Here is a 26,191-nt window from a genome sequence, read left to right on the forward strand (position 1 = left end):
ATGGCAGTTGAGCCTTTGAGCTTCAGGGCCTGGGCACAAATGGAGACCCAGGAGGACTGTCTGGTCAGAGAGTACGTGTACTCCAGGGGAGGTCAAGGCACCCCATCCAGCACAGAATAAGGAAAACCATCTTTAGTCCACCAAGAAAGCCCAGAACACAGGCCTTAAGGATCTAAGGGCCCTTGGCATCCACGAGGAGACCCTCTCCCCAGACCACCCCTGGGTACTTATTAGGTGTAAGGAGTCAAGGCCTCCCTGTAGCAATGACATGCAGCCACTCATCCATCAGTCTCTGAGCACCTGCTGTGGGCCAGGCCTGGTGCTAGGTAATGCAGAGACCCAGGAACAGAGGCAAGCAGGGCCTCCATCCTTGTGAAGTTTACATTCTAGTTGGAGAGAGGCACATTGGTCAAATGGTCCCACAAACAAATGCTAAATTGCAAATGTGACAAGGGCTGTGAAGGCTGGGCACCCAGTGCTCGGAGAGCACATAACAAGGGGGTTTGAACAAGTGGGGAGGCCTGGGGAGACTTCCTAGAGGAAGGGGTCCTCAAGCTGACGTCTGAAAGCTGATGAAAGTGAGGCTATGACGGGAGGGAAGAGCATTGGGCAGAAGGAACAGCATGGGCAGATGTCCTGATATGGGACAGAGGCTGGTGTGTAAAAGGGAGTGGAAGATGCCAGGGTGGCTGGGGCAGTGAGGGCGAAGTGGGGGTGGCATGGGTGGGGCTGGGAGAGGAGAGAAGTTAGATCAAAGGCCTGTACAGATCCTGTCTTCACCCTGAGAAAGCACCCAACCTGAGAAGCCACCATGGGGTTTGAAGAAGCAGAGACACAACCATCTGCATTTCCAAAAGAAATAAGTGGATGCAGCACACCTTCCAGGAAGCGCCTTCTGGGGTCTAGGCTGGAGGGGACAGTGGCTTTGCCAAGGGGTGGGTGGTGCCAGTGGAGAGACCTTAGGGATGGACTGGAGATGGGAGATGCTGGAGAGGAAGAGGCCGAGGCTGAGGTGAGGGCCATGTTTCTGGCCTGCGAACCTGAGCAGGTGGCGACGACGGGGACAGTGGGAGAGAAACAGGTCGATGGCGTTGGGCAGGGAGGATCAAGACATTAGTTCTAGAAAGGTTGAACTGAATGTGTCTTTAAGGCATCTAAAACGAAATGCTAAGTGGTCCGCTGGACAGATGAGCTGGGAGTCAGAGAGAGGCAAGCTGGAGATAGATTTTCTGAGTAGCAGGTGTGGGGCAGCAGCGGAGGCTGTGGCTGCAGTTACAGAGGGAGAGGCAAGAGCCTGGGGCTGCGTCCGTCTCCAACACTGAATGCAGGGAAGAGGGAGTCTCCTGAGAAGGACAGAGAAGGAGAAGTAGCAGAGGCAAGAGGAAAACCCAGAGAGGCCTGGGTGGCGGAGGAGAAAGAGTCAGTGCCGCCAGTGAAAGACCCTGAGGGAGTCCGCACAGGGCTTCAGGGGCATCCTCAGAGTTGCTCCCTGGAGAGAAGCCAGGTGAAGTGAAGAAAGGAGAGGCAGAGGAGAGGAACTGGAGGCAATGTGGAGAGGAACTGGAGGCAATGTGGATAAGCAGGTCCTTGGGGAAGCAAGCCCGGGATCAGCAGAAGGGCAGTATCAGGAGAAAGCTATGAAATCATCAAAGGGTTGCATTTTGTTATGTTGTCTTGATTTCGTTTTTGTTTTTCTTTTCAATGCAGTGTCTTGAAAAGCTGGAGGGCAGGGATGCGGGGGGGAGCTGTCCTTCATAGGCCCACCCTTGGGCTGCTGATGTGAGAGAGGAGAGAGGGAGGACAGGATGGGGCAGCTGCAGGCAGGCTTTATGGTTGGTTTCTGTCTCTGTCATCTGAGGGAGTTTCTTGGCAGCTTCTGTTTTTCCTGTAAAGCAGGAGGCAAAATCATCTGCTGGGGATGAGTGTGCCGGAAGGGAGGTCAGAGGGTGTGGAGGATTGGAAGGGTTTAAAATAGCCACAGCGGAGCGTGGGAGAACCAGGTGACCAGAGAAACAGGGCCGGGCTGTCCAGTACTGCTGGGGGCCCACCACCCTCGCACAGGCAGATGTCTGGTTTTTAAAGTAAGATGAAACGTTAGCTTCTTTACAAAAGTAATACAGGCCCAAGGATCCTTATCTAAAAGCCCTGGGGGCTGACTGGTTCTGGAATACAAGCTTTTGTTCTAATTTAATTTGAGAAAGGTAATGTGCTGCATATGCTACTTAATTACATAACACCCCCAGCGGGGTCTGGGCAGCACCCCGTAATCAAACACATTAGTATTTCTGCTGCAAAATATGAATATTCACACCAAGTGAATCAATAAAGACTATAAATAGCCTCACATCTGTGCAGGTCATTTTGCTTCCAAATGAGTTCCGGAGGATCAAAACCAACTTTTGCTTGTGGGGCTATTTGGATTTTGATATTGTGGAGAAGGAAATAGGGGCTTGTACTGAGCTTAATAGAAATTTGGAGACTAGAAAAGGAGAAGAAAATAGTCATAGTTCCACTGGGACAGGACTTGTGTGAATTCCCATCTCTTGGGTGAGTTTTTGAAAAATAATCTTTCAAGAGTGCTCCAGAAATGGGCAAAGAGGTGACTTATGCCTGGAAGGCGTGCTGGCTGGCCTTCTCCGGTATTCGCAAACGTCAGTCACAGCAGCCCTACCGCAATCTGCTGGAGCCTGGGCGCTTTTCCCAGGCTAGACACCAGGACCTCACGGGAGGGTTCTGAGCAGTTTGGTGAGTTCTAACTAGGAAGAAGTATGAAATTTTCTAAGAGGAGGAATATTGAGATTATTTAGTTTAGCCTAAAGCTGCCTCCTCACATATTTTAAGTTTGGCCTAAAGGTTTCTCTGTACATCGTGAACAAGACAAGTGAGAACGGAGGATGAACTTCTGGCCAGACTACAAGTGGAGGCGTGCACAGACCGCAGCCTGCTCTTGTGCCAGTCACTGAGTTTCAGCCAATCAAATGTGGCCAACTGTTTGACTCGAGTTCAAACGAGGCAAACGCCGAGCTGTCACCGATCCAGCTGTTTCTGTACCTCACTTCTGTTTTCTGTAAGTCACTTTCCTTTTTCTGTCCATAAATCTTCTTCCATCACGTGGCTCTGCACTGGAGTCTCTGAGCCTACTCTGGCTCGGAAGGCTGCCCAATTCGCCAATCGTTCATTGCTCAATTAAACTTTTACATTTAATCCAGCTGAAGTTTTGGGTTTTTTTGTTTTTGTTTTTGTTTTTTAAACAAGATGAGCACAGTTCTAGTCATGTCGCTTGCATGTTGAAAAATGTTTGATGGTTCCTCACTGTCTTCTAGAAAATCTTTTTTCATTCCTTTAGGTTCTGAGCACTCTAAGTGCAAGTAACTTACTACTCTCCAAAAGCACCACGGTCTTTCACACCTCTGGCCTTTGCCTGGGCTGGAATTTTTGCCTGAAATCCCCTTCCTCCTATTTACTTTCTGGTGAACTCCTACATAGTTCTCAAAACCCAGCATGACTATCATCTCTTCTTTAAAACTTTTCCTGATTGCCTCTGGTCCTTGGATTCTCGCAGCTTTTGTCAATATCCGTGTCACAGGTTTATGTGTCTCGTCTTCCTTTCAACACTTTGTGCTTAGGGGTGCAGCCCATCTCCTGCTCGTGTTTGTGTGAACAGTGCCTGGCACGTGGGACAGAAGGCGAGTTGGGAGCAAGAGAGAGATTGGACAAAAGCCAACCTTTTGTTATGAGTTGTGAGCTGAGCAGGAGGGACCAGACACGGGGCTGTGAAGTTGTAGCAGACTTTTGGTCTAAGATGCTGTCTTTTAGAACAAGAGGATGATCTTAGGACTTCAAAGTTCTACTTTCTAAAACAAGGCTATTTTAACACTGGCTTCATCTTATTCTCCTTTCCTCTCCTCTTTCTTTCCTTTTTTTTTTTTTAGTAATTATTTCCTTTTGTATCTATTTCAATCATTTTTACAAAAAGTCCAGGCTACCTGTGAGACCCAAATTCATATCATCATTAGGATTTCCATCGCTCCCTAAACCAAAAAAGTTTAGGATGAATGAAGACGTGAATACATTCCTCAGCCTAGTAAGAGTTCAGGGCCAAATTTCATAAATGGAGGCAGCCACTCCTGGGAGGATACCACAGTCCTAAACTGCAGATCAGAGCTGGCCCTATAGCTTGGAGATTTCTTGGAGGATGGAATATTGGACGATTTTGGATGAAACAAAAATTTGTTTGTTTGTTGAGATTGCTCTTTTTCCACTAAAAATTATGGAATATTTATTATTATCCTACAAAAGTAGAGAAGACAGTGTGATGAATACCCATCACCTACATATGCATCACCCAGCAAATTGATGGAACCAAATCTGACATTGATAGAGCCCAGGGAAGCATCTGAGAGTGAACTTGACCTATGAGGAGAAAAATGCTTGGTGCAAGTGGTCCCTGGGCACACTCCCTTTCAGCCTGCAGCTGGGAGGGGTACTCTTGCTGATGAAGATGACCACAGATGCCCAGCACTGATCTGGGGGTAAATTGAGCCTGGCACCTTCAGTACAGAATGCCTATTGTTCTTTGCATTTAAAGAGGCTCTTTCCAGGACTCCCAGGGTGATGGTGCATGATTCTAACAAGTGACAACAGAGGATGAAGTTCTGGCCAGACTCAGAAAGCCCCATCCCCCTTCCAGGCATCAGGATGTGACTGCAAGAGGAAGATAGGCAATGGGCCTTTCCCTCAGAAAACAAGGCACACCTCCTCCTCGGTGTGTCTGCTCTAAAACAGAGCAACAGCTTCCTGCCACTTCTTCAGCACAATGGCTGAACTACTTCCTCGAATAGGGAGACAAAGTGTATCAAGGCATTAGACTCAGGGGAATGATGATACTTTTGAATCCACAAGTAGCTGCTGCGCCCTAGCCTGCGCGCATGTGTGACGGGAGCACACACCCTTGCTTGTCAGCACTGCTGTGCACCTGCTGGTGTGGAGCCAGCCGGGGCCACGAGGCACCAGATGGCACTGGAGCACCGGGCTCCTGCTGCCCAAGAAAAGTGTCACCTTCACAAGGAACGAGGATAATAATAGCTAACATTTACCACATGCTCTCCACTTGCCAGGAGCTGTCCCAAGCACTTTCCCGACAACCCCATTGGGGAGCTACCACTGTCCACCCATCTTGCCGTTGTGGAAACTGAGGCCCTGAGGGCAAAGGAACTTGCCCAACAACTACTGAGTGATGAGCTACAGTCTGAACCAGATTATCTGGCTCCAGAGCCCACACTCTGGTAATAAGGCTGGGCCACCTTCATCATCCTGCTGAGAAGCCCTCTCTCTAACTGTGGGAGTCAAGAAACTCCACCCCTAACCGCCACCCTTAGGCCTTTAGAACTTGCAGAGGTCCCACTTCTCTTCTCTAGGAGTTGATGCACACCCCTGCTCCCTCTGTCTCCTTTTTCTCATCCCTATATCCTGAACACCTGGTTCTTCCTCTCCAGATGTACCCATGATGTCAGTTTCCCGTGTCCCCTCCTGTGATATTTTATGCATATACCAGCAGTATACACACATAGACGTTACATACACATATACATACACGCATGTGAGTATGTGTGAGTGTCTTCCTCTTTTCCCTACTGTCCACACCAGAGTTGTCATGGAGCTCTCCACACTCCTGGGGCCATTGCCCTTGCTCCCAGACTCGGCACTTCCTTGATGCGCTGAGTTGGGAACCCACAGAGTCCCAGAGCTCCTGGCACACTGCCCCTTCTGCTCTTGCCCACTCAGCCTCCTCGCTACAGTTACCCACTCTCTCTGCGCTTCAGTTTTCTCATCTACTCAGTGGTGATAATGAGAGTACCAACCTCTCCCGGGTTGTTAGAAGGTTTAAATGGGTTAATACATGCAAGGAGCACACAACAGTGCCTGGCACAGAATAAACACCATTCATTGTAACACACAGGCTGTGTAAGTACCTCACTGATTGTTGGAAACAGTCTGCTTTCAGAGACGTTCAAATGTGAAAAACTGTCAATCTTGGAGTTGCGGAAGTGTTAGCGATCTCCACGCTGGCGAGTCCACTGCTCACCCCTGACCCCTAGCCTCCAGGGGCCCTTCTTGCTGCTGCTGCCCACACATTCCCCCCATCTCTTACACAATTACTCTACACTCACTGCTCCTCAGCCCTCCAAGTCCTCCTCCTCCATTCCTGCTCTCAGATGATCACCTTGTCTCCTACTTCGCTGAGAAAAATGTCACAATCAAGAGAGCTCTTCCCCACAGCATCTCACCTGCCAGCATCCATGCCATGGGCCGGCCTTTCCCTCCAGCTACTGTGGGGCCTGTGTGTGGTCCTAGCTGAGACCAACTCCCGCAGCTGAGTACTGCAGTCTCTCCCTCCTGCTTATTTCTCCTCTCCTACAACGTAAACTTCCTCCTCTTTTTCAAAAATTTTAAGTGAACAATTCAGTTGTTTTAATATGTTGTGTAACTATTATCACACTCAACTTTAAAATCTCTTTATCACCCCAAAGAGAAAACCCATACACATAGAGTCAGTCCCCATGACTCCCCCAACCTCCCACAATCCAGTCCTAACTGCTAATCCACGTTCTGTCTCTATGGATTCACCTATTCTGGACATTTCATATCATTGGAATCATACCGTGTGAGGTCTTTTGTGTTTGGCTTCTTTCACTTAGCTTAAGGTTTTCAGGAGCTGCATTGCAGTGTGTATCACTGCCTCAGTCCTTTTTATGGCTGGACGATATCCCATTGTATGGATACACCATCTTTTAAAAATGTATTCATCAGTTGATGGACATTGGGTTGTTTCTACTTTCTGGCTGTAATGCACATGCTGCTATGAACATTTGTGTACAAGTTTTTGTGTGAATATGCTTTTAGTTCTCTTGGATATGTGCCTAGTGCTGGAACTGCTGCATCATATGCTAACTCTGTTCAACCTTTTGAGGAACCACCAGACTGTTTTCCAAAGCCATTATACCATTCACATGCCCACCAGTGGTGTATGATGGATTATTTGTATCATATAAATGGTGAAATAACACCCTCGACCCCATGGCCCTCTCCAGTTACCATCCCATTTCTTGTTTCTCTGCTCCTCTACAGCAAAACTCCTGAGAATAACTGGCATCTATTTCTTGTCTCCAATTCCTCACCTCCCATTTTCCCTTCAACCCATTGTTAGCTTTGTCCTCAGCACTCCACCAAAGTAGCTCTGTTGAGGTCACCAGTGACTCCTTTGTTGCCAAGTGCCTCGGTCATTTCTCAGACCTCATCACCTGACCTCTCAGCAGCTTTGGATATGGCTGATCATTCCCTCTTTCTTAAAACATTTTCTTCATTCTGCCTCTAGAATGTCTGTCTGTCTGTCAGCCTGCCTGTCTCTCTCTCTGCTCCTATTCTTCACACACCCTCAGCCCACCCATCCCTCCCTCAACCTCTAAACACCAGGACCCCAGTGCTCAGCTCTCTTCTCTGTCTTTGTTCATTCTCTAGGTGATTGTGAACAAATCCATGGCTTTAAATTCTCTCTGTTATCCCAGACTCCCAAATGTAGACTTCCACACCTGATCTCTAGATCCATACATCCAACTGCCTCCTCAGCATCTCCATGTGGAGATCTATTTGATATCTTAAGCCTGTCATGTCCAAAAAAGTACTCTTGATGTTCCCCACCAAATCTGCTCCCTCCACTGTCTTTCTCATCTCCATAAATGTCAACTCCATCCTTCCAACTGCTCACGTAAAGGGCCACAGTCATCCTTGATTCCTCTCTTCCTCTTACACCTCACAACCAATTCAACAGCAAATCCTGTTGACTCTGCTTCCGAAACGTATCTTCCATCGAACCAACACTCATCACTCACATTGCCATCACCTGGGCTCAAACCCCAGTCCTTTCTTACCTGGAGGACCTCCTAGCAGGCCTCCCTGTCCTGTCCTTACTCCCTTAGATTTTCTACAGAAGCCATTTAAGAGGCTTAGAGTGATCGTCCTAAGACAGAAGTCAGATCATGCTGCTTCTCTGCTCAGAACTCTCAGTGGTTCCCTTTTCACCAGAGTAAATGTCAAACTTCTTACCTTCACCTCCAGGACCCTCATGATGCGGGTGTACATTACCACCCACCATATGTCCTACCTCTTTCCCCTCCTGTTCAAGCCACACTGGCCTCCTTGAATATGCCAGCCACAGCCAGTCTCAAGCCAAGCCCTTTTCACTCATTGTTCCCTCTGTTCAGAATGGAATGTATTACTTCCAAATATCCACAGAGCCTATTCCCTGATCTCCTTCAGGTCTTCACTCATATGTCACTTCTCAGCGAGGCATTCCTTGACCATAATGTCCATAATTGCAACTCTTCTCCCCAAATGCCCTTAATCTTCTTTCTCTGCTTTATTTTTCCCCTTGGCATCAACAGTTAATGACAATTTTTTAATCTTATATTATCTATCAATATCTGTCTCCCTCCACCAGAACGTAAGCTCCATGAGGACTGGGAAGTCTGTCTTTTTTATTCACTGCTGGATCCCGGGACTCAGAACAGTGCCTGGCATGTAATGGGCATTCAATAAACCTTTGTTGAATGAATAAGTGAATGATGGTTATTTGGGCTGTTTTCAATGTTTTTCCACTAAACAAATGCTGTAATGATCAACACTGTACAATGATCATTTTGCTTATGCATGAGGACATCTGTAGGACAAACATGTAGAAGTTAAATTGCTGGGCTGAAGGACATGAACAGTTGTAACTTTTATAAACATTCCCTGAATGTTTTGGTAGTTAAAAATTCTACCAAAATCTACCACTTTACATTGAACAAATCACATGATTAATTGCATGGTAGCCCATGCTGACCTGGGTTTTTAACTACATGGAGAGAAAGTAATCAGGAGAAAAGCTGCCCAAGGAATTCGAGAAGTTCATTAGCCGTCAATGTGAGTTACTGACCCGTCAACGATGCGAATGGAGCATCATGGCAGCCTGGCCACATTGCATTCATTATACCCGGTAACTGCTTGAAGACATGAATTGCAAAGGCCAGCTCTTATAGTCTGAATTATTTCTGATGTTAGAAGGCTCTGTGGAAGGGAAGACCTTCCAGGTCATTTAGCATAATCTATGGAGTGCCTATGCTTCTCCCACAGGGGTTTGGAGATGCCCTGGCCAAAAACTTTTGGACTCTGCCAGGGGTACCAAACAGCATGACCCCTGGGGATGTTACGAATGGAGCAGTGCACAGCATAGACAGCTAGGACAGTGACCTGGTACTTTACAGCACCATTCTATGGCAAGAACTCATTGAAATGGCTCCTAGGACCCCTCATAGCTCCCCAGTCTTGTGCTGAAACAGTCATGGCTCTGCAACAGTAGTTTGCCACCTACAGACTGTCAGGCAATTGTTTCTGAGAGTCAGCCCACTCTTTCTGCAGATGATTTGGAGGGATTTGTAAATAGGAACCTCATCCCAGCTATCACCATTGGCCTCACTTGCCTGACTCCCTGAGGGGGCTTGGATGGAGCCCCATAGAGCTTCCTTCTCAGCCAGCTTAGCTCAACCGTGGGGTATGGGATGGGCAAAGGCAGAGTAGCAGTAGTGTGATGGGGTTTTTGTTCCTAAAAAACCTTTCCTGCCCATCCCCCAAAATATGGGTTTGTTTTTAGCCATTCCCAGGAATATAAGAAGGAATGATTTTAGATGAAATTGTAGACCAGGGGACATTTCTATTTAACCCTCCACTCCTGCCACCTTGCCTTCAGCCACCAATTTTTTTTTTAATTTTTTTAATTGCATTTTAGGTTTTGGGGTACATGTGAAAAACATGCAAGGTTGTTGCATAGGTGCATACGCAGCCACCAATTTTTATGAAGCCAGTTTATCAGCTGGAGAGCATGGATGTGGAGTCCATGGACCTGGGTTCAGGTTTGCCTCTGCTTTTTGCCGCTGTATAGCTTCAGGAGAATCACTTTATTTTTATGTTTATTTTTAATTAATTAATTATTTTTTGGAGATGGGGTTTCACTACTGTTACCCAGGCTGGTATCTAACTCTTAGACTCAAGGGATCCTCCCACCTCAGCCTCCAAGTAGCTGAAATTACAGGCACACACCACTTCACCTGGCTCCTGGATTTGATTTTTTAAAGTCTCATGAAGACCCTGGCCTCTGCAAATGCCAAAGTAGATTCACATGGTTTCCCGAACATCCAGGAAACTGTTTTAGAAAGAAACACCCCCTACTGCTCAAAGTGTGCATAAACCGTTTTGCATCCATCTAATTGGCAAAAATTGAAGTCTGACAAATGTGGAACAACTGGGATTTTCATGTGCATCTTGTGGGAGTGTTAGCAGATACAACCATTTGGGAGTGCAATTTAGTCAACCTCTAATAAGACTGAAGATATGCATACCCTCTGAGACAGCAATTCCACTCCTAAACATATATACCCTGAAAAACATGTATGCACAAAGGCCTGTGTGGTGTTTATTGCAGCATTATTACCAATGGTGAAAACTGGAAACAAATGATCATTAACTAGAGAATGAATAAACTTCAGTTTAGTCCTACAGTGAAATACTATCCATCCATGAAAATTGATGCACTAGAGTGACATACCACAATCAGTAAATCTTAGAAAATCATGTTAAGCAAAAATAAAAGCAAGTTGCAGAATACATATAATATAATGCCACTTGTGTAAAGGTTAAAAGTATGCAGAAATACTAAACATTGTTTACGGATACACATATATGCATAACAAATTTCAAAGACTGTATGAGCAAGACAAATCCCAAATTCAGGGTAGTGATTGCTACGATCTGAATGTTGGTGTCCCTTCAAAATTCCCATGATAGAACCTAATATTCAGTGTGATAGTATTAAGAGGTGGGGGTCTTTGGGAAGTAATTAGGTCATGACAGTGGCGCCCTGACGGGATTACCGCCCCTATAAAAGAGGCTCAACTGAGCTTCCTTGAACTTCTGCCATGTGAGGACGCAGTGAGAAAGTGCCATCTTTGAAGCAGAGAGTCCTCACCAGACACTGAAGCTTGGTGCCTTGATCTTGGACTTCCTAGCCTCCAGAACTGTGAGCAATAAATTTCAATTGTTTATAAATTATCTAGTCTAAGGTATTTTTGTTGTAGCAGCAGGAATGGAGTAAGACAGTCGCTCTCTTTGGGAAGGGAAGGGAATGGGACCAGGGAGAGCTACACTGGCACTTCAGTGGCATCTGTAATACTTTATTTCTTAAGAATTTTTATTATATTATTAGATATGTGTTTAAGTGCATGAGATATTTCATCATTAAAGACATCATTTAAAGTGTGTCCAAACCCAGTGGGGAGAAGTATTTTGCGTGTTGAGACCAGTAGCTGCTCCTGTGAATCTGTTCCTCTTGCTCCTAGAGTTACATATAGGGGGCTCTTAACACCATCGAGGGGCCCATCTGGAGGCCTTTGTGAAGTTCCTCACTTAGGAACAACGCCAAAGCAACTAATTTCCTACTAAAGTTTAGTACATTTAGAACATTTTAGACTGATCATAGTTCTAGAGATACAGCTGGAATTCCTTAAAAGCAGTTGGCTTTCTTTTCATGGCTATTTTCCCCCAGAGAAACCAGGGTTTTATTTTTTCTTTGTCAGATATCACGTGTTTACAACAACCCTATGGTGAGCTACACGGCACAGGATTCACGTTCATGCCTCAGGAGATTTAAGTGCTTCATAAAGTGGACCTTTGAACTTGGTCATGTGTAAACCTCAGATGTTATAACCAAGAACAATGAGGGACCATTTAGGCACTGTCTTATGACTATGGAGTAGTATATGCTGTAGCTAGTGCTACCCACCAAACATCAGGAGTCTAGGGGATTTCCAACCCTATCAGATCTGGGTTCTTCTTCCTGTATCATCCTGCATGAACTGTTTGTGTAAAGGGGGGTGTGTGTGTGTGTACATACATGTGCAAGGTGACACCAATGAACACTGAGGTCTTCAAGCTGGCCTGGCTGAGCTCTGACCCTGTGCCCATGGGCTACAGTCTCACCAGGCCCCTGCTGGTTGCTACTGATCAGCTTGCATTTAGAGGTAGACTCTCAGCCTGACCAGCTGGGGTTTCTAATGTACATGACTTGGGGCAACTTGAAGGGAGTGCCAATCTGCATCTTTTATTCCTCCATGGACTGAGGCATGCCAGTTGTGCCCAGTGGTCTGAAGCGTCATTGAGAGGCAAGGCCATGAGTGGAAACAGACCATCTTTAGGGAAACTGGGTATACATCTTCAGGATGCCCATGCCTCTGCTGCACCCTCTGTGAAATGTGAACGGTGATCCTACTCATCTTGCTCCCTGGGCTATTCAGAGAATTAGGAGGAAGTATGAATGACTTTGGTAAGGTTAAAATCACCATTCATGTAGTCTATTATCTTTGATAAAATAGTAACTTCTTTCCTCTGATTTGGGTACAAGGGGAGATTCCCAGGGGGAGCTTTTTTCTCTCAGGCATCTTCTTGGTTCCTACTGCCATGCAATGAAAGCCCCCATGAATGAATGAATGAATATGAATGAATGAAGATCCCTGCTCTCATGCCCCAGCCAAACCTGACTTCCCACTGTTGCTTCAAGCACGCCCAGTGTTTTCCCACACCTTTGCTCATGCAGTTCCCTTTGATTATGTCCTATGGCTACTCACTGCAATCCTACCTTCTCCCTAAGGCTCTTTCAAATGTTACCTCCTTGCTGAAGCTTTTTCCAGTTTCACCCAAATTGATGTGACATGCCTCTCCTGGGAACCTCGAGGGCAGGGCCCATGCCCGCTTCCCTGTGCATCTCTTCAGGGCCTGGCACAATACCCAACAACACACAGCAGGTGTTTAGAGTGCATTAAATTGCATGAAGCTGACCAGGCCAGGTAGACCTGTCGCTGTTCCCTGGCCTGTGGGAGCCTCAAACCCTTACCTTGGGAGTGAACATGTGTAGGATGCCATCAACTGCCCCTCGCAGCAACAGCCCCCGGACCAGGAAGCAGGCCAGCACCACGTAGGGGAAGAGGGAGCTGAAATACATCACCTGCAGAGAAGACAGGGACCCACCATCAGGCAGAGCCCTTCCTGCAGCTGGCACCCCCATCCCTGCTCACATTTGGGGTGCATGAGCTGCCTCTCTTTCTGCTTTCCAGGGCAGCAGAAAGCAGAGCTCTGGAACCCCTGGGCACAGGGCCAGACCCGCCACACATCTGGCATGGAGCCAAGGCAGTGGCAGGAACAGGACAAGCTGGAGTCTGCATGGCTGGGCCTGGGGTTGGTTTTCTCCTTTCCAGAGCTGATAGGGCTGAGCTAACAGCCTCCTCACCCCACAGGGCTGCCAAAGGGGTAAGGGAGTCCTGTGGTCCCCCCTCCTCATTCTCCCATGTCTCATTCCCCCAGTGGACCTCCTAAGAATCTCCCGTCCTTAGAGCTCCCTTGACGGAAGACTTCCAGGAGGTTACAGACATGGTCCCCAAGCAGAAGACATCTGAAGAAGTCCCCAGCACCTGTGAGGATGAACCGTGTGCTCGTCTCTAGCACAGCATTTCTTGCACATTTCTATATCCCTGCATGCCTGGCACACAGCCTCACGTGAAAAAGATGCTCACAATGTTTGCTGCACTGAAACAAATGAAGAGGGCTGTGCAGACAGGGTGGTGTAAAGGCCATGAGAATACACATCTGCCGTTAGACTGCCTGAGTTCTGAGCCTGGCTCTACCATGTATTAACATGTGACCTCAGGCATTTCATTTAACCTCCATGTACCTCCACCTCCTCATCTCTAAAATGGGTGTAATCATCCCTAACTCATGACGCTGTGGACCAAACGCCTTCATACAGGTGGCAGTACCTGAGAAGTGCCAAGAAGCATCAGCTACTATTTCGGCCTCTGGAAAGGAAGAGGTCAGTGGCTTTAAATTCTCTCTTCCCACCTAGAAGACCCTGCATTCTACCTTTTTAGAGCTTAGCTTCCTTGCTCATCAATTCTGGTAAAGAACCTGAAGCCTCAAACAGCCAGGGTTCTAGTTGCAGCTCTGAGACTGACTGGCTGCATGATGTTAGCTAAGGTGCTTTTCACTCTCTGGGCCTCATTTTCCTCATCTGTAAAATGAGTAGACTGGGATACAGGATCTCTAATCTAAGCCTTTCCATCCCTGGCAGCACATGAATACTGATAGGTGACAAGTAAGAAAGGGTCCTTATTTATTGATTTTTTTTCTTGAGATGGAGTCTCGCTCTGTCACCAGGCTGGAGTGCAGTGGCATGATCTTGGTTAACTGCAACCTCTGCCTCCCAGGTTCAAGCAATCCCCCTGCCTCAGCCTCCCAAGTAGCTGGGACTACAGGTGCACGCCCAGCTAATTTTTGTAATTTTAGTAGAGACAGACACCACACCCAGCTAATTTTTGTATTTTTAGTAGAGACGGGTTTCACCATGTTGGCCAGGATGGTCTCGATCTCTTGACCTTGTCATCCACACTCCTCAGCCTCCCAAAGTGCTGGGATTACAGGTGTGAGCCACCGCGCCTGCTGAAAGAGCCCTTATTTAAAGGGCATCTGAAATGCTAGGAAGAGGTGTGGGAATTGGCTGTTCTGCCCCTCGGAGACATCTATGGAGCTGCCCCCTTCACTCATAGCATCTACCTGCTCAAAGGGCCCTTTAGCTGTAGCCATGGCAAGTTGCTGGTTTTCACCAAAACCTGCCCAAAGCAGGCTCTTCTGGGGCTCTGGCTCTTGGGAACCTGATGGTCTAGAATCTAGACAGATGTCCCTGGGTCCGTACTTCTAGTTTTCCTCCTCACTAATGTTTGCAGAGCAGGCCTGAGTTATCTGAGCATGGAAGCAGCTGGGGTTCAGGGCAATGACTTCCCAGCTATTCCATTCCAGGTGGGCTGTCTATGATGAACAATACTACAGCAGTGATACTCCCATGCCCTCCTCCGGGAGCCTGTGTCATCATCCAGAGCCATCGGAGCCCAAGCCCACCTGGAAGACCCTGCAGGAGGCAGCCTGGAATTCTCAGCCCTGTGCCCTCTAAGCCTTTCTGCTGCTCCCCATTTGGGTCCTAGGTGCCCCCCAGCACTCACCTTCCCCGAGGACTGGATGCCCTTAACAACAGCCATGCCCACGATGCTCCAGGCCACGAGGAGGCACAGGGTCATCTTCCAGTTGAGGCCCCCACTCTCCGAGATGGAGTCAGAGATGTCCAAGGCCTCTCGGTACCAGAAGTAGGTAGTAGCTGAGCTCTTTTCACACTCTGCCTCCACCACTGAAATAGCAGCAAAGGTCACAGGGCCTCAGTGGTGGGGCCTATGGGGTCACTTCCTCTGCTGGACCCCAATCAGGGCAGCAGTGGACAAGGGAGCAGCTGAGGGTGGGCAGCTGGGAGGGGCCGTGCTCATTCTGGGTTAGCTAGGATCTGGCAGACCCCAAGGAATCCTAGGTTCCCAGTGGGGTCTGGGAGGCTTCAGGACACACTGGCCTGGCTGATTCCCACCCTTGCCTCCTCCTGCCCATGTCTCTCCATGGGAGGTAGGAAAGGTGAGGCTGAATTGGCCTAAAGTTCCTTGGGAAAGGTCCTGAGCTGGGGGCTAGAGACCTGGATTCTCATCCCAGATCATTGGTTAGAGGAGTGGTGTGAACATGGGAAAGTTGCTTCTGGGCCTCAGTTTCCTCATCTGTGAAGTGGAATAACAGGGTGGGTAATAACAACTAAAGTCACAATTTCCAGAGTTTTACCTACACTCATTATTTTACTCAATCTCCATAAGAAATAGGCTGGAAAAGAGACCATTTCCCTGGGGAAGGGGAAATGAGGATCAGAGATGTTAAGTGACTTATCCAAGGTGACACAACAAGTCTGAAATTTCAAATGTGTGCACTAAGCCTGTGAGACCCCTTCCCGGGTCAGAGCTAGCTGGCATCCCCATCTGGGCCCCATACTTGCCTGCCATGCTCCCGTTCCTGACGACAGGACATTCGCTCCAGGGCAGAGGGTACTGGAAGGACTTGAAGAAGTAGAAGATGCTCCACCCAATGATCACGTTATAATACAGCCCCACAAAGAGACAGACCTGGGGACAAGCCCACCGCGGGGTCACCGAGGCTGCAGGCAAATCCGCCCTGCCCCTACACTTGACCCAAGGCCCAGCACGTGGACAGTGCCAAAGAACACAGCAGCACAGCCTCCAGGGAGGCACAGGAGGGATGGGCTGTGGGCCGTGGAGGAGCTCCCCTCGCCCTCCATTCATCTGGTATTCAGGGAATCCACAAAGGAATTTTTCAGATGTTAAAGTTCTCTCTTTTAAGCAACAAACTCTTAAAATTTTAATCCTTTCCACTTTGAAATTCTTCTAAGATACGTGAAGTACTTTCTCCTCCTCCCTTCCTGATGACTCAAGATTGTAATGGGCCGGGCGTGGTGGCTCATGCCTGTAATTCCAGCACTTTGGGAGGCTGAGACTGGTGGATCACGAGGTCAAGAGATCGAGACCATCCTGGTCAACATGGTGAAACCCCGTCTCTACTAAAAATACAAAAATTAGCTGGGCATGGTGATGCACACCTGTAGTCCCAGCTACTCGGGAGGCTGAGGCAGGAGAATTGCTTGAACCCAGGAGACGGAGGTTGCGGTGAGCCGAGATCATGCCATTGCACTCCAGCCTGGGTAACAAGAGCGAAACTCCGTCTCAAAAAAAAAAAAAAAAAAAAATGACAGAGATGCCCTCTAGGGCTGTGAAGGTACACACGGCTTTGGCCCCTATGGTAAACAGAGCCAGACTGCTGTGCTTTTAGAGACTTTATGGGTGTTTCTTGTGGATTCTGCTCTCTCTCGGGCATGTTAGCATCCTGCCTCTAGAAAGATGGCACTGCTCATTTCCAGGAAACACAGTAACATTGGTAGAATTTTATTTAAAATAGGAGAACATGGACTCGGCCTGAAGGTTCAAGCAATGTTTCTATGGGCAGGTATTTGCTGCATCCACTCTGGACACAGAGAGGCCCCTTCCAGAGGCCTGGCTCTCTCTTGCATCAGTGAGACAGGCGGTGTCAGTGTGAGAGCTGAGGGCCACTTGCTTCATCAGTCTCACCTGTGTGCAGGAGCAGCTGCTCATACAGCAGAACGTACTGGGAGCACAGAGTGAGACACCCACTTCCTTTACTTGGGTCCTTTCAGTCCAAGTGGGAGACCACACACATGCTCCTGTGTCTCAGCACACAGCCGGTCCCAGCAGAATACACGGCATTGGCCAGTGTAAAGCTGATGGCTGGCATGAGAGCAGGGAGGATGTGACGGCCCTCTCCCAGTCTCTCAGTGAGGCAGGTTTGGGCTGGCCCTACTGCCAGCTGGTGGAATCCTTAGTCCCTTCCAGAAGTTCATGCCAGTCTTTATCCCACGTGTGAGCAGTGAGCATGGGCCCCTGTAGGCTTTTCCCTTAAGGGATGCTCAATTTTCTAACTTAGAGCTCTGAGCAGGGTTTCATCTGTAACTTGTGGATGAGGCTGGAGCCCTCACAGAGTTCTCCATCCGGGGCCAGTGGGGTCTCCCTGTCTCTCGCTGTTCCAAAGCCTCACCCTCCTTGGGTTGACACTAAGTTTCCTGTGTGAGTCCTGCAACTCTGCTCTTTGGCACAGCAAAATGGCAAGGAGACCCTGAGCCCCAGGCCTGCCTTTTCTTGAGCCCCTCCTTGCCCCATTAAAATAGTCTTTGACTGGCTGGGTGCAGTGGCTCACATCTGTAATCCCAACACTCTGGGAGGCTGAGGCGGGTGAATCATCTAAGGTCAGAAGTTCAAGACCCTCCTGACCAATGTGGTGAAATCCCGTCTCTAAAAATAAGTAAATAAATCAATAAAATAGTCTTTGACCGAGGAAAGAGGAGGGACCTCCCTCATGGGGAGCTGAGGGACCAGCAAGCAGAGAAGGGCATCTGGACTAGTCCATATGTCCCCAGAGAACTCTGGCTGAGCTGTCCCAGGTGGCCCCTTGTGAATATGTCCCAGCTTTTCCTCCTTAGCACCAATGGCAAATCTTCATGCTGTTTCAGGTAATGTGGTCGACTTTCAGTTTAGGAAACACAGTGACTGAGTCCTGAAACCCCGGCTGCAAGTAATTCCCATGTTGAGGATCCCCTTCCCTGCCCTCGTCCTGACGTAGGACTCTGGCCTGGAAACTCGGTGACCTCCTCGCCAATGCCCAGGAGCAGCCCCCTGCCTCCCGCTCAGCGTCTGCCCTAACTCACTATGCAGCTGGAGAAGCCGATGCCTCCCAGGCGGGGACACACATAGTGCCAGACACCAATGCTGCCGCGGCGTATCCTCTGGCCCACAGCCAGCTCCAGGAAGAAGAGCGGGATCCCGATGATGATCAGCAGCACCAGGTAGGGCACCAGGTAGGCACCTGTGGGGAGAGCGGAGGGATGGCAGGGGGCTCTGGAGCACAGCAGCAGAGCGAGGGAAGGGGCAGTAGCCGTGTCTTCCAGTCTCAGACGCCTCTCTGGTCATCTGCAAATTGGTACCAGTCCCGGTGCTCCTCCATGAATGATCTGGCCATACGTGTGGCCTATCACACAGCAGCACACCCAGACCCTCCTTCTCCTCCTTGACTCCCCTGACCCAAAACACTAAGCGAAAAACTGTATGTATGTCAACTCACAAGGCTAGGTTCAGAGACAGACAGACATTGCACTGCCTCTCCAGAATCCACATGTCAAGTCACATGCAGCAGACACACTCACCTCATGAGGTGCTCCGTGGACAACTGTTCACACCCCCTCCGCCCACAGAGAAGCAGCCCCAGATGGCATGGGGGCTCGCTCGCCCCCAGAGCCACAGACACCGGATGCAGCCTTCCTGGAGTCTGAACCAGATGCTGACGCAGCAGACTGGGCAACTCCAGGGAAGCAGAGCCTGGAAGATCTCCAGGGAGGGGGGATCTGACCAGCTTTGCATTAATCTACAGCTAATTGAGAGGAATGGCAGAGAAATTAGCAGTTCAGGAAAGCGTGGCCAGGAGGATCATAAAGGATAGAACGGGTCTCGCTAAAGATTCCGGATGATAAATTAATCTCGCTGTCCTGGGCCACACTGCAGAAACAATCTCAATTCCCAGTGACAGGGCATTTAGCAGGAGAATTAAAACCATGTCTGGACACAGACGAGTGCACCCCGCTGAGAGCCGTGCCAACAACCTAGTCTTGTTAGCGCGGCCCTGCCTGTCTGTCAAACACTGTCAGGCCAGCCCCAGTCACCAGGGCCCCGATGGTCACCCAGCACTCTGACTAAGCCTTGTAAGTACAGAGTCTCCAGAAGACACCCAGCTACACTGCTCTGCCCCCATAACATAGCATCCCACATGTTCACCAACATATGCCCAATCTGCCAATGAACACTGGCAATCAGACATCTCCTAGGCACAAATTCTGGCACTTGGCAACAATCAGCTATTTACTGCAGGTCCACTCTGTGCCAGGCACAGGCAGCGAGGGGATAGCAGAGTAACAGAAGGTGCAGACACCATCCTGGGACAGTTCACGATCTATCAGGGAGGCAGGCAGAGTCACGTGAGCAATGTGAGCACTCATGTGTACACACACACACACCACAGACTAGTCACACAGGCCAACAAAGCACATACATGCTGAGGAAGGGGCCAGGGTCCAATGGAGCTAATCAGAAAGGCAACACACCAAGCCCTGTACGACAGCATCTAACTCAGTAGATGCACACGTGCGCACCTACATTCAACTCGTCACTAACAAGTAGCCCCATCATGGTGCTCGACGGAGAGAGGGCCCAAAAGGCCACATGCTTAGACCCCTGCATCTGTCTTTAACTCGGTCTCTTGGTCTTGGGTGTTAGGAGGTGGAAGAGGAGTGAAGTGATCTGCTGCAGGAAGGCAAAGGGACACAGCTTCACTGATGCTGTATTTCACCCCAGTGTTCTAGGTGGGGCAGGCTGTGCAGGGAGGTGGGCTTCAGGGTGTCTGCAAAGTGGGTTGGCACCTTCTATGGATGCCTCTTTTTTTCCCCAAAGAATCAGGGAAAGCCTCCAGGTAATGCTGCCAAAGAGTGACGGGTGGGGGTGCAAAGACAAGCTACTGGCCCCCACCACCACCCAGGCTCTGTCTGCCTCAGGCAGGCCGCCAGGCCCTGAGTTGACTGCAGGCCTCTCTATCGTGCCAAGGCCTAAACTAACCAGGGTGCTCAGGGGGCCGCGGTCAAGGTAGGCAGAATTTGTGGCTGATCAGAGGTACTTTTTCATATCAACCTTTGCTGCATCACTTGGAAATACAACAGCACTCTCTTCCGCCTTAGAAAATACAACTTGGGGACACAACTGGATTTCCTTTTATGTTTCAACAGCATTCGAGAGCCTCAGGTTGTTCATCTGAATAGCAGGGAACACTCACTATTTAGGATGTTAGAAGATTTATCAGGACAGGACCAGGATCCAGGACCTCTGAGGCCCTCTGGGTCTCTAATCATCTATGCCTCGGTCAGTATTCTGAGCCTCACTTCTGGCAAATCCTGAGATTATTCCTGGGATTTAAAAGACACTCTTGGCCTCGGCCTGTAGAGGCATAGATAGCATAGGCAGTTAAGAGTCAGATCCTGAAGTCAGACCTCCTGGGCTTTAATGACATACTAGCTGTGTGACTTTGGGAAAATTATTTGATCTCTCTGTGCTGCTGTTTTCTCATCTGTGTAAAGAGGATGAAAATATTACGTATGAAATTGCTGATATTTGACCATTTTGACTTACAAAAATGGCCATTGTATAAGCTTCAACCCAACACCTATCACCAGGGCTGTTGTGAAGATTGAATGAATGGCTTACCCATAGTAAGCACTGGTTGAACATTTGTCTTTTTCTCATAAAAATAAACAGAAGAAAAAGCAAGCTAGAAAGATGCCGACATTTTGTGGAGCTAAGGAGGGTGTTCCAGAGTTTCCGTCCAGAACTGTGCAAAGTCTGATTAGATTAGCTACAGCTCAAAAGCACAGAGACTCAACTCTAGGACCAAACGGTTGTCTCCCTCGTGTGATAATCTGCCTCCTCCTAAAAAATACTTAAGATGACTTGCTATAGACTCTGTCTCAAAAAAAAAATCTGTAAAAATACGGGACAGTTAAAAGTAGATATAAAAAGGGATTGCAGAAATCAGAGAAGACAGAGAAAGGAAGGCAGGAATGTGGAATGGAAAGCTCAGAATTCTGAGAGTTGACAATGGTTTTCTTTTAGGGTGGTTCTTTATGTCTGGTGCCATGGTGATTGGCGTCATTGTGAACAGTCAGAAAGAACACCGCCCTCGGTGTGAGTGCTTGTGTGTGGTAGAGACAGGGACTCTGTAATTCATCACCTAGTGCCCAGGCAGAACTGATCATCTAAGCCGGAAAGAACAAGGTTAGAGGTTCCCAGATAAGTCCTCCAATGCCACATGTCCTCTGAAGTCATTTTAGGTGCCTTGGAGCTCTTCTCAACATCTCACAGGGCATAAGGAAACCACACACTTTTATATCTTTACTTTGGGCTGGTCTAACATAAACTCAGTTATCATGCCACGAAGACCATAAGCTCTGATTGACAGTTACTTACTAAAAAGTCAAAAGTCTTTCAAGCAAGGAGACCATGCAGCTAATATAACATGCTATGGGAGAAAGATGGAAGCCTTTGGCCTAATGCAATCATAAGAGTTCAAGTCGGCATTCTCACTCCCTGCCCTTCAACAGAAACCGGAAGGGAGGAGAAGCCTCCCAGCGAAACGTGGCCTTCTGAACCAGGGGAAGATGTATCTTGGAGAGGAGGGGACTGCGTCTTTAGAAGAGGCTACATGGCAAGAGTTCTACAAGCAAGGAAGGAAGGCGCTGGGGTAAAATGCCTGCCAAGCCGGGGCCACCCAGCAGGCTGGAGCACACCATCCCAGGCACAGGGACTCAGGAGCACAAGAGCTCTCAATAGTTGACTTTCTCAGGACCAGGTCTGGACTTGCAAATATCTTTGTTTCCAGCCTATTGGGGTTTCTTTGTTTATTTTTAGTTAGTTGATCCCTGGTTTCAGAGAAAGCTGCCTATGGACAATTCTGGGGGCTGGAAGTGGTGGTAGTGGTTTGATACCGGGGCAAGATCCTCACGAGAGATTCAAGCCTAGGGAGCAGCGTGAAGGCCCCTCTTACCCAGAGGCAGTAGTGCTCAGGCTCTGGGCTAGCCTGCTTCAGGTTTGAATCCTGACTTTATCACTAGCTGTAACCTTGATCACACACAACCTCTAACAAGTTATCTAACGAATTTGTGCCTCAGTATTGCAGTCTCTAAAACAAGGATGATAACAACTCCTTCTTCAGATAAGACTGTTGGGAGGATTCGATGGTTGAATCACATGACATTGGCACTTTGGTTGTTCTAAGATGCTCAAATATCAGCAGTTTCAGGCACTTAGCCCTAATATCCACTAAGCCCTTAGAACAGAGCCTAGCACTTTATAAGCATTTAGTAATAATGGCCAGCAGGTGCTCCTTACTGTGTCAGGTAGTGTGTTGCCCACTCTGCACGTAAAGCTCATGTAATCCTCCAACTATACTGTGAGGCAGGAGCTATTATTATTCTCATTTTGTAGATGAGGCACGGCGAGGTTAAGCAACTTGTAGTAGGTCCCAAAGTTGATTGGCTGGAATCTGAACCCAGGCAGTCTGAGACCAGAGCCCACTTTCCTATCATGTCCTGTAGTCTCTTGGCAGCTACTAACCATCATTATGGCTATTCCTGGGGCATCTTACTCTGGAATCCTGAGCTCCAACCTACAAAGGCTCCAGTTCTGCCTCAGCAAAGGGGTGTTCTTTTTCACCCCTCAGCTCGGCCCATTTGCAGGGGACCCCTGATGCACACAGAGCTGTCTCTCACCTCCTCCATTCTTCTGGCACAGGTAAGGGAACCTCCAGATGTTGCCGAGGCCCACGGAGAAGCCAATCTGGGCCAGGATGTACTGCAGCTTGCTGTTCCAGGCCGGCCGGTCCTCTGCGTCCAGCTCCTCCTCCGCTGCCTTTTGCTTGCCGCCTGCCTCGCCAGCCACATTCAGTACGCTCTGCTTATAGTCCACAGGCTCCTCAAGGGCCAGCAGGTCGGCCACAGACTCAGTGACATGCTCACTGCTGTGCTCACGCTGGGTCACTTTGCTGTTCTTCGGCATTGATGCCACCTGGGCCGTGTAGCCCTGCTCCCCAGCACACAGAGAAGATGGAATTCAGCTGCTGTCAGCTCCTTCTCATCCAGGGACCTAGGAAACCAGGTGAGCAGGAAAGGATTATCTGACCACACCAGGGAGGTGAGAAGCCCAGCATAGAAGCAACCCAAATCAACTCCCCATCACACCCCGAGGCAGGTCAAGGGCCTCAAATATTGAGCTTGGCCTCCATCCTCATCAGGGGCTGCCCAGTGAGGAGCTCAAGGCCTACAGACTCGGTTTCTCCATAGGTTTTACCCAAAGAGCATCATTTGGAAAGTAAACCTAAAGGGGCAAAATAGGCAAAGCCATACACCAAACCCAAGTACAGAGCTATCCGCGAAGACATCTCTCTCTTCCATACTGCAGAGTCTGGAGTGCTCAAGGCCCTCTGGAGCTCCGTACGGCCTTCCCCTTCCAGGTGTTCTGCTTAGCCAAAACCGCCTGGAGGGAGCCATGGAAGCCAGTGCCTGCCTTCCCTGGGGCCTTTTTATTCAAAACACAGGGATTATACCAGGAACTGGTTAGAAATGCAGCATCTCAGACTCACACCAGACCTCCTAAATCAATCTCTGCCTTTTTACAGGATCCCAGGTGATTCAAAGGGACATTAACATTTGCAAAAAAAAAAAAAAAAAAGAAAGAAAAAGAAGAAGACCCTTGAGCCATCACCATGGAGCCCCTGGACACCAGCACCTATGGCATCTCCAGTCCCCTGGCCGGAGTGGCTGACCAGGCTCAGCTAAAGATTCTGGCACCAGAAGCCAAGAGCCGTTTGCTCAGTGCCAACATATCTCAGGCCATTGCTCAGCATTGACATTATCTGAGGACTTCTGCAGCCAAGAGCTGGTTCTCCATCCTTCAGCGACAGTTTTACAGCAGATAATGTCTGCACAACACGGGCGGGGGAGGCAAAACCCTCCCCTGCTCCTGCCAGTCCTCATTTGTCTTTCATGCTTTCCCTTAAAGAAATAAAGCACCAAGAAAATGAATCCTTTGAAGAATTCCACCATTCCGTTACATTTCAAGGCACCCCCTCATTAAGGGAAGGTTGGAGGATTTAAAATTAAACACACACACCCTAGCCTGCGGTTGCCCTGCATCTTTCTAGGGATGTAACTTACCCAGCTCTGTAATTACTTTATTAAAGGAAAGAGGTGTCTCTGGAAGCCGGGCTCCTTGTTTGTTCTCCTCGTAGGTATATGCCACCTGAATGGCACAGGCGAGGTAGCTCAAGTCTGTGCAGCACAAGGGCCAGGCCCGCCCTTCCTGCCAGCCTTGACCCAGACCTCCTGGCTGACCCCAGCAAAGCCCTGACCTTCAAGGAGACCTGGCCAGCCAGACCCTGTTATACATGTAATGAAGCTGGGAGGTTTATGGGTTTGGCTAGCCCTCCCCAGGCCAGGTCTTGGACCACATTAGCAGGTGACACCAGCTGCCCTCCCTTTCCAAGGGGACAGTGAGTCTTTAGTGACTGCCCCCTCACACCTCAAGAACAGTCAGGGTTAGGCTTTGGAGTAACTATGACAGGGCCAGCCTGGTTAGAAGACCACGGAATTCCCTATAAGAAGCTCTATGGCCGGGTGCAGTGGCTCACACCTGTAATCCCAGCACTTTAGGAGGCCGAGGTGGGTGGATCATCTGAGGTCAGGAGTTCGAGACCAGTCTGGCCAACATGGTGAAACTCCATTTCTACTAAAAATACAAAAAACAGCTGGGCGTGGTGGCGAGTGCCTGTAATCCCAGCTACTCAGGAAGCTGAGGTGGGAGAATCACTTGAACATGGGAGGCGGAGGTTGCAGTAGGCTGCGATTGTGCCACTGCACTCCAGCCTGTGTGACAGAGTAAGATTCTGTCTCAAAAAAAAAAAAGAAGCTATCTGTTGGGACTCACTTCCCAGTGGGTCAGTTGGACATCCCATTGTGTCCTGTAGGGTGCCCCATGGGTGACACTTGCCTCTGTGGAACTTGCAGCCCTCAGCCTCCCCCATGGCTGCTGTGTTGCATGTGCTACACAAGTGAAGTGCGGCCCTAAGAGTTACACAATGGAGAGGCCCGTGTCCTTGCCTGGGCTGCCAGGATGAGCGCCTCTCCTCACTCAGCAGGTCCCCGTCTACAGGGCACACAAACAGAGAAATGGCTGCTTGTGAAAGCAGCCCCCCCACCATCCCCTGCTGCTTATATCCAGAGCTGTTACTAAAGATGAGAGCTAGGAAGAAGGGTGAGGGTCCCTCTGGAGCCTGCCATCACTAGGGTTCTTTGGCTCAGAGCCTATTTCCGGCCACTCTGCCTGCAGCAGGGTTTCATCAGAGCAATCTGCAGTGCATTAGGTATGATTTACTGATCATCACGCCACAACTAGAGAAAACCAAGGGGGTTTCCTGCAAGTCTGCAGAATTTATCTTGCTGCTGACCAATCGGAGCACACGTTTCTCCATAAATAGCCTAGTGAGTGGCAGCTTCGGTCACCAAGATGAGAAAGGGCTAGGAGGAAAAAAGCATCATTTTAAACAAGGAGGACTCAAGGACATTCTGGTAAAGCAGAAGGATACCTACAGCAACATCTGGCAACCACAGGGCATCAGCTAATATGAGCTTCCTCCTTCTTCCCAAGATGTCACTGATGCCATGCGCATCCTGAGGGATGGGGGCCCAAGGACCCCTGTGCCATTAGGTCTGTAGGATGCAAAGGGCTTGAACACACCTGCAGGCTGAGGCACTGGCTGGGCTGCATTCATGACTGGAACCCTTTGTGCCCAGTGAATATGCTCAGGTGACAGCAGGGTCAGACTCAGAAATTAAAGCTTGAAGGACCCTAGCAATTGTCCGACTCAACGTTCCCATTATCTCTCTGGAAACTGAGGCCCAGATTGAGGAACTGAATTGTCCAAAGCTACTAAGGTTCTCCTGACACCCTGACCAGAGCCT

At 49.0% G+C, this 26,191-nt stretch overlaps 1 protein-coding gene across 2 annotated transcripts in view; it reads right to left on the reverse strand.

The window, feature by feature from the left end:
- Positions 1 to 26,191, reverse strand: part of SLC6A17 (solute carrier family 6 member 17) — a 52,833-nt gene that overhangs the window by 12,808 nt on the left and 13,834 nt on the right. For both annotated transcript variants that reach the window (XM_012468094.3, XM_012468095.2), the window contains exons 2-6: positions 22,946 to 23,318; positions 18,290 to 18,447; positions 15,995 to 16,121; positions 15,135 to 15,316; positions 12,980 to 13,090 (exon numbers count right to left, since the gene is read on the reverse strand). In XM_012468094.3, coding sequence (XP_012323517.2) covers positions 12,980 to 13,090; positions 15,135 to 15,316; positions 15,995 to 16,121; positions 18,290 to 18,447; positions 22,946 to 23,231 — 864 coding nt within the window. In that variant the 5' untranslated portion in view covers positions 23,232 to 23,318. The remainder of the gene's footprint in view (positions 1 to 12,979; positions 13,091 to 15,134; positions 15,317 to 15,994; positions 16,122 to 18,289; positions 18,448 to 22,945; positions 23,319 to 26,191) is intronic.

Source organism: Aotus nancymaae, unplaced genomic scaffold (genome assembly GCF_030222135.1).
Source record: "Aotus nancymaae isolate 86718 unplaced genomic scaffold, 86718_ANA_hifiasm-v0.15.2.pri h1tg000007l, whole genome shotgun sequence".
Classification (NCBI taxonomy): domain Eukaryota; kingdom Metazoa; phylum Chordata; class Mammalia; order Primates; family Aotidae; genus Aotus; species Aotus nancymaae.